Source organism: Salmo trutta, chromosome 5 (assembly GCF_901001165.1).
Source record: "Salmo trutta chromosome 5, fSalTru1.1, whole genome shotgun sequence".
Classification (NCBI taxonomy): domain Eukaryota; kingdom Metazoa; phylum Chordata; class Actinopteri; order Salmoniformes; family Salmonidae; genus Salmo; species Salmo trutta.
In genome coordinates, this window is record NC_042961.1 from 12,405,585 (window position 1) to 12,418,042 (window position 12,458).

Genomic DNA, 12,458 nt, shown 5'->3' on the forward strand with positions numbered 1-12,458 from the left:
GGAATTTCTTAAACGCGATTTTATTGGCAGTCTGGGGTTACATGAAAAATAGAGGCGTGATGCATCACGGGAACTGATCTTTACATTGGAACACATATCCACTTGATGGCGCTAATGTGCTCTTTTTGGTATGCCCAAAAAATAATCCCGTTTTGGCTTCATGTGTGATTCAAGGTAAATACATTTACATGACAAACACTAAATGGAAAATTAATGGATCCTGTCATTTGATTTTCTCCCCACATGTTGTTCATTTTGCATTCACATAATCCGGAATACAGGAATAGTCATATTAATAAAATAAAAACATCCTAGTCAGTTCTTTATAGTCAGTTATATGGCTGTTCATTTTGTGGAATTAATCATGTGGAAAATGCCAACATCTATTAAAGGTCCAATGCAACCATTTCTGTCTCAATATCAAATCATTTCTGGGTAACAATTACGTACCTTACTGTAATTGTTTTCCATTAAAATGGTAAAAAAAAATAAAAAGTATATATATTCTTAGCAAAGAAACACTTTTTAAAGCAAGAATGTTGCTAGGACTGTCTGGGAGTGGTCTGAGTAGGGAGGGGAAAACTGAAAACTAGCTGTTATTGGCAGAGAGGTTAGGAACTCTCTTTCTTAACTAATTCACTGCCTGGTGAAAACTCCATCCCTCCAAAACAGACTGAAATTTCAGGCAGTCTTTTCAAAAAGCTCTTACACTGAAAAGGCATTATACAAATTTTCACAAGTTCACAGCATTATTCCAATCTCATAGTTTGGCAAAATATATAAAACACAAAAAAATCATGTTTTTTGACTGCACTGGGCCTTTAAATAATAACTTCCTGGGCCTAATAGCCTATGGGAGTAGCATGCATGCTATATACTATTTTCCAATCTAGCCTAAAAGTCAAATTTAACAAATGTGTCTTGTGTCGGCTAATAATGTAGTCTACAGTATCTATTCATCAGTTCATCAATCACCCTACAGACTTGAAGCTGAACAAACAGCACAGAATCCATTTATGTTTAACTGCGTGGCTTCTGACCACTACTTGATTGACTGGTGGGTGAAATGCCCATGTCATTTTGACACGCAGCTCATTATGCCAATATTTTCTGCCCTCATAGATACACAGTATGAGCTATTTGAGGAGCACACTTCCATCCAGCGCCAACATTCAGATATCAGACTGTCGTAGATGAACAACGGTTTGTGTTTGACATTTGCACTGGACTGGTAAGCCCACTGGTGAATACAATAGCCTACTCTGTGTGATTAATTAATACATCAAACAGCAGCAAGAACATAACACATCCTTCTGTGCTTGTGCAATTATTTACTTTCAACTGAGTTTTTCTTAAGTTGCTCATGTATGACTATTGAAATATAATATGATTATGAATAATAAATAACAGAGATTGGAAAACCCAAAATGAAGAACATGGGATATTATATATATATATATATGGCATGTTGATATAATTGTTTCCAATAATCAATTGTTCCAGTATTTCATCATGTTTTCCCAAGATAAAGTAAAACAACTAGCAGTGAGTCAATGAAGTGCTGCCATTCATCTCTATCTCCAGATTATTTCCTTTATTTGCCAAGTAAGACCTTTTCTACCTCTACTCTTTGTCTCATATTTTATGACATGACACCACCCATCAACCTTGCAGAGCACAGTCATCCATCTCCTCGTGGGCATCTACCCACTCATCCTAGTGGGGAGGGGGTTATTCCCTTGTGTGCTTCTCTCTCTCTCTCTCTCTCACACACACACACACACACACACACACACACACACACACACACACACACACACACACACACACACACAATTTCCCTACCCCAGTGTGATAATTCAGCAATTATAAAGCACTTTAAAAAATAATCTGAACCTGTGTTTTTGAACGCTGGTAGAAAAGGGTGACTAATTTCAGTCCTCAATGGACACACAGTCCACACACAGTCCACTGATTCCCTCACTTTTAGAACAAGAATAAACAAATGATCTAGGTAATCAAAAAGTCAAAAACAAATAAATGCACATTGCATGCATCTTCTGTGTTTTCCCTATCCAAAATCACATGAGACACCTGATGGAGGATATGAAGCAAATGAGGATAGATCACTAAATTAACTCATAGGCTACAATGTAGCTCCTCTGAAATTGGAGGAATCTAAAACTACATGTTCTTTGGAAATTAATTCTTCATAGATGGTTGTTGGGTCTCTGAGATGACCCTCTCCTGGAGTTTCATCGTCATGAGAGCAGCTGTCACCCAGGCCACGCCCCAGGCATGGGGTTTGAGTGACCCAAACACCTCAGATTCCTCCGATCAAAGAGACCGTTTCTATTCCAATCTGCTGGGTCTCACAAATCCACTTCATTATCATAACAATTTTAACTGTGAGGGTGGAAGCGAAGTGAAGTGGGAACAATCCTATTGTTTCTTTTTCCATCAGTCGCTCCGAAAAAGAAACATTATATGACCTACTCCATTGGAGGAGTAAGAATCTAGCGGGTAACTGTGGTTGCTCAGATGTTAGGGGACTGCCACAGCAGAAGCATTTGTCTCTATCTGAGGCCCTGCTATCACTGCCTCGGGGCCTGAACGAGGAGACATACCAGTATCTTTATTATATTACAGGTAAGCAATCCAGGGGTTTCATGTTTGTGTTTTTTCTTTGTCATCTGCAGTTTTATTGAACATGCAGAAATCTTAGGGCCAGTTTCCCCAAACACAGCATGCCTTTAAGTCATTTTGTGTCCGGGAAATCGGCCCATAGTTACATTATTGTTGTTTTGAGCCTGTAAAAAACATGTAGAATAGATTACTTTCTAAATACACATGTTAACAATATATACCCAATAAGTAAACTGTTAGGTATGAAATGATTAAAACCTTTATAATATATAGCCAATATGTAAACTGTTAGGTATGAAATGATTAAAACCTTTATAATATATAGCCAATATGTTAACTGTTAGGTATGAAATGATTAAAACCTTTATAATATATAGCCAATATGTTAACTGTTAGGTATGAAATGATTAAAACCTTTATAATATATAGCCAATATGTTAACTATTAGGTATGAAATGAAGGTAGTGTAATCAATGTATTTTGGGAAATAGAAGAGTAGGATCTATTACAAATACAACTTACTCTTGATGAAGTACAGTATGTCACTGTATACACACACTACTTCTAACGAGTGCCACTGTGTATTGGTAGGCTGCTACTAGGCTATAATTTGGACATTGTATCTTACTGCTGCTCAAAATACTAGATTCAAAACTAGGTTTTGAAAGTAAGCGCAATAGAAAGTGATGTACAATACAGTACTATTAATTATTGATGCTGTAGTGTAACGTCATTCTTTAAACTGTTGTTTGTGATTCGAAAGATGTCTAAGATTCAAGTCAGGGGTGTTTTAAACACATCTAGACATACATTCATCACATTTGCAATACGTGCATTTATGAATGGATATTCTCTTGTCTGTTTTTAATGTATAAGAAAGCTTAATGCAAACCTCAAACATGATATATTTGGCATGTATTTACTATTTTACAAAAAAACACAACACAATAACAAAGCAAATTCTCCTATATCAGCCTAGTGTTAGAAAACAAAGATCCATATTAACAAAAACCACACATGACACTTGATTAATCGTCATGCGGGGCTCTCCAGACCCCTAGGTGACACTGAGACATAGGCAACACAAAACGCCCCCCCCTCTAAATCCCGCTCAATGTGGCGGAGCGTGGGCGAGGGGTGCAAGGAGGGCACCATTCCCCACGGAGGCACGCTGTGTAGCCTATCGGCCGGACACTGGACCTAGAAAAAACCCATCTGCCCGAGGAAGGCGGCGTTCACACAATACACTAACATTTCTGGAACTGTGGGCGTTAAAAAGAGTACTTAAAAAGGGATTCCTTTTCCCCCCTGCAAGGGGAGAGGGGATAGGGAGGGGACACCGTTCCTAAACTTCTCACTAGTCATTCCTCTCTATCTCTTCTCTCTTTCTTCTCTTTCTCTTCTCTATCTTCTATCTCCTCTCTCTCTTCTATCTCCTCTCTCTCTTCTCTCCTCTATATCTCCTCTCTCCTTTCTTCTCTCTCTCTCTTCTCTCTTTCTTCTCTCTCCTCTCCTCTCTCTGTTCTCTCTTTCATCCCTCTCTCTATTCTCTCTCCTCTCTCTCTTCTTCTCTCTCTCTTCTCTCCTCTCTCTCTCTGTTCTCTCTTTCTTCTGTCTCTCTCTCTTCTCTCTCGCTTCTCTCTCTACTATTATCTCTCCTCTCTCTCTATCTTCTATCTTCTCTCTCTTCTTTCTCCATCTCCTCTCTCTCTTCCATCTCCTCTCTCTCTTCTCTCCTCTCTCTCCTCTCTCTTCTCTTTCTCTTCTCTCTTTTTTATCTCTCTCTCTTCTCTGTCTCTTCTCTCTCTCTGCTCTCTCTCTACTCTTTCTTCTCTCTCTCTCTCTCTCTCTCTCTTCTATTTCTCTCCTCTCTCGTCTGTCTCTTCTCCCATCTCCCTCTCTCTCTCTCTTCTGTATTTCTTCTCTCTCTTCTCTGTCTCTCCTCTCTCTCCTCTATCTTCTCTCCCATCTCTCCCTTCTCTCCCTTCTCTCTTTCTCTCTTCTCTGTCTCTCCTCTCTTGTCTCCTCTTCTCTCCCCCTCTCCTCTCTCTCTTCTCTTCTCTCTCTCTTCTCTCCTCTCTTCTCTCACTCTCTCTTCTCTCTCTCTTTTCTCATCTTCTCTCCTCTCTTCTCTCTTCTCTCCACTCTCTCTTCTCTCTCTTCTCTGTCTCTCCTCTCTCTTATCTGTCTCTTCTCTCCTCTCTCTCTCCTCTCTCTTTTCTCTCATCTCTCCCTTCTCTCTTTCCCTCCCTTCTCTCTTTCTCTCTTCTCTGTCTCTCCTCTCTTCTCTCCTCTTCTCTCCCCCTCTCCTCTCTCTCTCTTCTCTTCTCTCCTCTCTTCTCTCCTCTCTTCTCTCACTCTCTCTCTTCTCTCTCTCTCTTCTCTCCTCTCTTCTCTTCTCTCCTCTCTTCTCTCCTCTCTCTCTTTTCTATTCTCGTCTTATTTAAGTAGGTCTATCATGTTCAATTGGACAAGTGTTAAAGTTGTTGCTGGTGTTATAGACAATATGAAAAAGCCTATGGACTATTTTTTTGTGTCTCCTACATTGTCATATTGGGTATAGAAAATGACATACATTAGCCTACAGTGGCATATGTGGAAAGTTTCCAGTCTTTTAAGGATTCCTACCTTCGGAAACAAATATGCCAACAACTCCTAGGGAGTATGATGTCATTAGGAACATGTCAGACACATTTTGCATATTAAGACCAAAGATCATCTCCATTATCAGGAGACAGTGTCCCCTGTGACAGAATAGCAATTAGCTCTACTTGCTTGAGGAGCAGTCTCATTACCTGTGTGTCATAGTGGACGTGCAGGGCTTGAGACAGTGTTTAAAGGGCTTCCCCTTGCTTTATCACTATCTACCACAGCCCTTGGATCAACAACCCTGTCACATGTAAGCCTACAGACATCAGCCAGGTGTCATTTACACCAACGGAGGGCAGCTTGCTGAGAAGAGAGGAAGGGGTTACTGTCCCAAGATGATCCCTTCAATACAGTGGGGTCTTGAGTAGGTGGAGAGATATGTCATACATATTTTCAGTCTATACATGTGGGCAACCCATAACTCAAGATTCACAAATGATTAATAGCCTATCTAATGAACCTCTTATACACTGGCTACAAATGGGCCAACTTTAAATGGACAACTCTAAATGGACAACTCATGGCACTACATATATAGTGCACAAATCATTTATAAACAGTCATACTACATAAAGGGTGCTATAGGCTAAGGAATATGTATTATAAAGCATCCTGAAGCACATGCCTAATTTAGGGTTTATGAAGGCTTCATGAATGTGTTGTTTACCTATACGAATTGTTCAACAAAAAAAAAAAAAAAACATTTTTGCAAAATGTTAGCCCAGACTATAAAAGGACATAGAACGATAAATGGCTAAAGAATGATAAATTAATATACTTAATTTAACCAACTGATCAAACTTTCCTAAGGAACGCTCCACTCTAAACTACAGTGCCAAACGGAAGTCGCTCGTCTCGTATGTTTCTGTGTGGGCTTCTTCCTTGGCACGACCCGATATTTCATGAACCCCAATTTAGCGGATGTATTCCATATAAGTAAAAAGAGGGTGTCGTCTATTAAACCGGATAAATCCATTTTTGGTGAAGTGTTACCGGAATTCCTGCAAGCTTTTGGCAGCATGCCGATTATTATATTGATAATAAAATAGGCCATACATGTGTTAATATTTACTCAACTTAAACAGGCTAACAACAACGATGCAAAAATATAAGTAATTTTGGTTATGTCTTTTTTTTATTCATTGACAAGGGTTCTTTGATGTCGTCATCAAGCCTGAGGCCCAACCCTAGCCCAACCTTTTCCCTTATTAACCACCAAGTCCTTGTATGGTCAGTGACGTTCGGGACATTCAGAGACTCCCTTTAAATGCATATTACAATATTGCATCCCCATAATATAACGAGATTAGATGATATTTCCCATGCGTAGGGGACACATTATGATATGGCAGTGAATACAGCATTAGAGAGTTTTTACCATGACAGCTGAAGGTTATATATTGTGTGCGTAAAGGCGCGTAAAGGCTTGAAGCGCACAGTCTTGTCAAAAAAATGACAGCTAAAACTATTGACAAAGTTTGGGTACCCACCAGTAGTTTTCTACGAGACATTCAAGAGGTAATCTATTCAATGGAAGAGGAAATATCCGCATCATTGCCAGAGACGGGAACTGGGTTAAAAGTTGAGTCATATTGGAAACAGCGCGGCCAATTGGGTGAAACCGAGGGGGGTAAGAATTCATTTCATATATTTTTGTTAAATATTCATTTCTATTTTGCTGTTATGGCCAATAGAAAAGAAACCATATGTCCTCATCAACTTTCCAAAAACTTTAGGATTAAAATGCATTATTAGTCATATTTGAGATTATACTAAATTGAGGATAATCCATATTATTGGTCAATATTAATCAAGTAGATGGTCTGCTATGGTAAGTCAATGTATTTTTTCTAAATCGTTATGTGACTTGAAACCTCCTACATACCCATTACAAAACCACAAAGTGGTGCGCAACCGCGCGAAAAACAAAAAGCGTTAAAGTAAAAACCCTTGCGTAAAAGCAATAATCAGCGTTTTTTGGACACATAACTAACATTTATTTTTCTTTGCTTCGCAGGTGACTATTTTAGTGAAGAAAAGGGAACCCTCGAGTTGACTTACCACGGCAACTTTACGCAGCCACCGCGCACTCAGGCTGTGGCATACACCGGGAAGTTCTCGATCAATTCTAGAGGTGTAGGAGGATACTGGAGTCCCGGGGGTGCCATTAACGTAGCTAGTGCTGACATAAGGGTGGCAGCTTCGTCCCTGGTGTCTGCTTTGCCCTCGTCTGAACCACCAAACCTTTACGCAGGAACTGTGAGCTGCACCATGGCGCAGAGTCAACACGATATAAACCACATGTATGCTACGCCGTCTTACTCTTGTACCGGGGAAATGTACCAGGATCAATCAACCTACCTGGCAACGTCGACCTGTCCCATGTCTTATCCACAGCCGTCATACTCATCCTATACATCACCAAAGTCGACAGTGGACAGCGCACTCTTAAACATCATGCCGGACTACAGCGGGTTCTTCCAGCCAAACTGCCAACGAGACATCCAGGCATTTCCTGACAGGAAAGCGTTACCATATTCACTGGACTCTCTGAGGGCTCCACCACCTCTGACACCTCTGAACACAATAAGGAATTTTACGCTTGGGGGACCTGCGACAGAGGGCCCCTGTCCACCAAATCCCTATAACACTCCGAATTTACCCCTGAGGCCAATATTGAGACCGAGAAAGTATCCAAACCTCCCAAGCAAAACGCCTGTCCATGAGCGACCATACCCTTGCCCAGCAGAGAGCTGCGACAGGAGGTTCTCGCGGTCGGACGAGCTGAGCAGACACGTCAGGATCCACACAGGGCACAAACCCTTCCAGTGTCGGATCTGCATGCGCAGTTTCAGTCGCAGCGACCACCTCACTACGCACATCCGGACACACACTGGAGAAAAACCCTTCTCCTGCGACCACTGTGGAAGAAAGTTTGCCAGGAGTGATGAAAGAAGGAGACACACGAAAATCCACTTAAGACAGAAAGAGAAAAAGTCATCATAATGAACCAGGCAGAATGTTTTTTAACATTCAGATAAATGATGTTTCCCTGCAGCACCAAGTAATTAAATAATATCCTAATCAAACATTCACACAGAATTTAGCAGACTAGGGTTAATTAGGGTGACTAATGCATTTGGATATATGGTGCTGAATGAATAACAACATAAACGGACGGAGCTATCACATTTATATTAGGTATAGAATACATTTTTCATAACTTAACTGTAAATGTGCACAAACACAAGTGCTCAGTATAGAAAGTGTTTAAATAGAGTAGGTGGGGAAATAGTCACAGAGATGCTGAATAGCAGGCAAGCAGCAAGACTCAGCTCCAACACTGAGGGGTATCAGCCAGCAAGTAGCCTCACTTTTGCCAGTGTTGAGAGACTTCCCACAATAGATGAGACCATGATGGGTATTCCTGCATTATAGCTGGAAAAGGAGTGCCATGACCAATATCACCGAGCTGAGTGGTCTGGCCAGGGGCGTGTATGTTCTGTATATTATCCTCACATCCAGTTTTGAGAGTGGGGGGTTAGAGTCCCATGTGTAAAAACTGGAAGCCCTGTACTGTCAAGAGAGACAATTAAGAACTGAACTGCTTAAGTTTTCATTTTTTTAAATCTCCTGTTACTTGTTGGATGAAGATGAAAGTAAAATCTGTGTAAGATCATTACAGAAAGTAACTAAGGGGAAATACGTTTATTTTACATGCGTCATTTTACGTGTTTTTACACACTGAGCATTGTTCTTTAACTGACTTGATGCTTCTTGCAATAAATGTAGAATGTGTTGTCGTTGGTGACAAAGATAACGGCTTGTTTGTGTGTTTGTTCATTGTTTCACAAATGCATTCTTAAACCTAATCCAAATTAAATAACTGGGCAAAGGACATGGTTTATTATTTAAACAATGAAATCCACTTTGTGTTGTAGAATGTTATTTTTTTTGTCTAATTTTGGTCATTTGATAGTAGACTATAGGCTACTGTATAGGTCAAGGTTTATGCTGTAAAAACTCCCAATTGTACAGTGAGCTACGAGTCACATTGTCCTTCTGAGGTAATACCCATTATGTCCACAAGAGGCCCCTGGGCCACAAGCAATGAATTCAATAGTGCTCTCCTAAAAGCACAGCACATTGAGCCAAGCTCCCAAAATGATGAAGCAAGCAAGGTTAGTATGGGTTTTAAGTTTAATTAGGGAAGCTCAATTAATGAAGCAATTTATAAAATGGTCATTCAGTAATCCATGTCCCATGGGATTAACTCAAATAATGGAGTTTGATCCAATCAAAACATGCTTAGAGCAAATCATGGCTTTTGGCATTTTAAAGTGCTTGAACACCACCATTTAGTCAGTGCATTTTTTAATCTACCTTTGTTTTATTTTGAGTAATGTGTATGGTTTCAGTTCATTTCAAGACATGAAATGCTTATCAAAAATTCACATACATTAGAGATGATGTGCAAAGATCACAATTTATCAACTGCTTAAGTACTTTCATTACAGGCAGAATGCTTAGGATAAGTGCTTTTAGCTCACAACACATGTTTCCCCATTACACAGCACTGTGACACATCCCATTCCATAATCCATCACTGTAGGAATCATGATCGTCATACATTTACATATTGTTTTGACATGGTCCTGAGAATCAATGGTTCACAAATCAATTCAGCGTCCATAGCTAGTGCGCTTCAGATCTTCACTTCAGGGCCGGGGTATGGTTCACCACCACACCAGAATTCAGAAGGTTGGGATACTTCCATCAGCCAAACTTCTTTTTGACCCTCAGCCTTTTTGTCCTCAGAATCCGAGGCAGACTGCAGAACGTTGTAATAATGACAGTCTCTCCCGTCGTCTGGATCATATGGGGGTGCCAAAATATCGAGGAAAGCGGTGGGCCCATCGACTGCATCGATTTGGTGAAGGTTGTTTCGGTCAGGGGTCAAGATACACGGTCCGCTTTCTTCTGTAAACTCCCCGACAGACCCGAGTATCGACCTCAGCGCACCTCTCTGAAAAGGTAGCAGGGGAGGGTTGAACTGCGTGTCACTGGCCACGCTAGTTGATTTGTCCAACCTGTCAAAACAGGTGATCCTGACCTTGCCATACAAAACTTTCAACATTCCGTACATTCCCGGGTGGTCGTGCAAGGGGATGGAAGCACCGCTCTTTAGCAGAAACACCCCCATGCTGAATTCGTCTGTCTCGCATATGTGCATGTATGTGACCGGGGGGTTGTGTGGCAAAGGCGTAGAAGCGCTGTCAACTTTCCTTGGAGCGATCTTCAGATCCGCAGCTCGGATTTCGGTCATGAGGCTTTGGAGTTTACATTGATTACCCAAAAACGCTTTATCACCGAATGAAGACGGGGTTCTAAAAGTTACAAGCGCCTGTCTAGCAATTTTCTGTACGATGGAGGTCATGTTGTCTCGAAGCATGATCGCTAACTAGCTCGTGAAGCGCTGTCCTGTAATTCTACACAAGTCTCGCGCTTGCTAGCTTTAGCAGCAGGCTAGGGCTCCAAGCACAGCTGCCGATGATTCTGCCTGCCTCTCTCTCCTTGATAATGATTGATTAAACCCAGTGAAATACATATGACAACTTCACATTCAAAAAAAATAAAGAAGAAAGTCTAATACAATTTTAAGTGAGGGGTACACTGCCTGGCACAACCGCAAATGTATCTCCCATCACACCATTCATGGATATCTTTCACACACGTCCGCAAAGAAATGCTTCGTACGTAACGCGGGGCATCATGGGAAATGTGGTTTAATAATGGACTGTATTAGTATTTATCTTCCCCCAAAACACATCATTATTAGATAAAATAATGCGTATGAAATGTGTATGCTATTTTTTATGATACTGTTTTCAATTACACGTCTTAAATAATATATCATTGTGAGAGATAATACTATTACTTAATTATGTACTACAATAACCAAAATACCATTCCTCACCTCATTAAAGGGGAACAGCAGTGAGGTTCTTGACCTTTCTACGTAAGTTTACTGATTCTGGACCATACAGAGAGCAGCAGTGGCAGCAGTTTAGTATGAGTACGCCTACCATATAAGGCCTACCATATAAGACTAAACTCGTTTATTATTCTATCAATGGAAAAAGCTGAGCAGCATTAGACTTTGAAAGAATGGTAGAATTTCCTCTGGAAAATAAGAGGGTCTATTAATCTCACCCAGCAGCAAGCCCAATGTAGGTTATGACAACCGAATTGCCTTTTAACAATTTGGCCACCCAAATGTATTTTATGAATCATGTGTGACCTGTCGTGGAAGCTATTTTGCATGTTATCTAAAAAGAGTGACAGATGGTGGCACATTTGGTAATCATTCCTCATCAGGTTGTTTTTTGTTCTTTCGCTCCAGAATTGTCAATATTCAGAGCACGCACACACACGCACACACACGCACGCACACACACGCACCCATGACAGTCAACTTTAAAATCTAAAAATAGGATACACTCATGTGTAGGAAATGAAACAAACGCCCCCGTCCATTCCCTTGTTCCTCTTCTTCTTGGCTCCCAGATCAGCGTATTCCAGCAACAGATCATTTTATGCATAGCCTAACCACATTATAAATGGGTTTTGCACCCTTGATTGAATAGGTTGATAACCTATTTGGGGTTTGTGTGAGGTATCAACTCGATGGAAGCAGGAGGAAACTCTGGAGAGCTAAATTTAAAGCAAAGCTTAGCAAGAAGCATAGTTAAAGCAAGAGGACTCTGTCATGCCTCCTTGCTTCCATTGTGGTGTTTCTGTCCAAGCAAAACAAGCACGATTTATATCTGCAAGAAGCTGTATATTTGTGGACTTGTTTTGCCAGCAAACCCCACACGCCACTTGTATATTTATCACTGTGTCTTAGAAATTCTGCGAGAGCAGCAGTAGCATCTTTGAAAACAACATCAAGGTTATGCTTCTGGGCCTGCAATGAGTTGTGGAGGACTCCACTTGGCTTGATTTGTTGTGAAACAGCAGTATGGTAATAGGGCATTGTTGCAGTTAAATTACATAGGACTATTTGGGGTTTGATCTTAAACAGATATCCACTGTGCTTTGGCAAGACAAGCCTATATCCCCAAAAACTCTTCACATCAAATGCTACACTTGGGCAATAAACA

At 40.7% G+C, this 12,458-nt stretch overlaps 2 protein-coding genes across 2 annotated transcripts; one reads left to right on the top strand and one right to left on the bottom strand.

Moving 5' to 3' along the window:
* Nucleotides 1–6,512: 6,512 nt before the first annotated feature.
* On the top strand, nucleotides 6,513–9,190 carry LOC115193670 (early growth response protein 2b). The gene is made up of 2 exons (XM_029752542.1): nucleotides 6,513–6,925; nucleotides 7,313–9,190. The coding sequence occupies exons 1-2, from the start codon at nucleotides 6,748–6,750 to the stop codon at nucleotides 8,299–8,301; spliced, it is 1,167 nt and encodes a 388-aa protein (XP_029608402.1). The 5' UTR covers nucleotides 6,513–6,747; the 3' UTR covers nucleotides 8,302–9,190.
* A 473-nt stretch (nucleotides 9,191–9,663) lies between these two features.
* LOC115193671 (2-aminoethanethiol dioxygenase-like) lies at nucleotides 9,664–11,034 on the bottom strand. The gene has a single exon (XM_029752543.1). The coding sequence runs from the start codon at nucleotides 10,745–10,747 to the stop codon at nucleotides 10,001–10,003; it is 747 nt and encodes a 248-aa protein (XP_029608403.1). The 5' UTR covers nucleotides 10,748–11,034; the 3' UTR covers nucleotides 9,664–10,000.
* Nucleotides 11,035–12,458: the final 1,424 nt, after the last annotated feature.

Coding starts and splice junctions, on each gene's coding strand:
- LOC115193670 (XM_029752542.1), top strand. CDS start 6,748: ATGACAGCTAAAACTATTGACAAAGTTTGGGTACCCACCAGTAGTTTT. Junction 6,926..7,312: donor ATTGGGTGAAACCGAGGGGG/GTAAGAATTCAT, acceptor TTTGCTTCGCAG/GTGACTATTTTAGTGAAGAA.
- LOC115193671 (XM_029752543.1), bottom strand. CDS start 10,747: ATGCTTCGAGACAACATGACCTCCATCGTACAGAAAATTGCTAGACAG.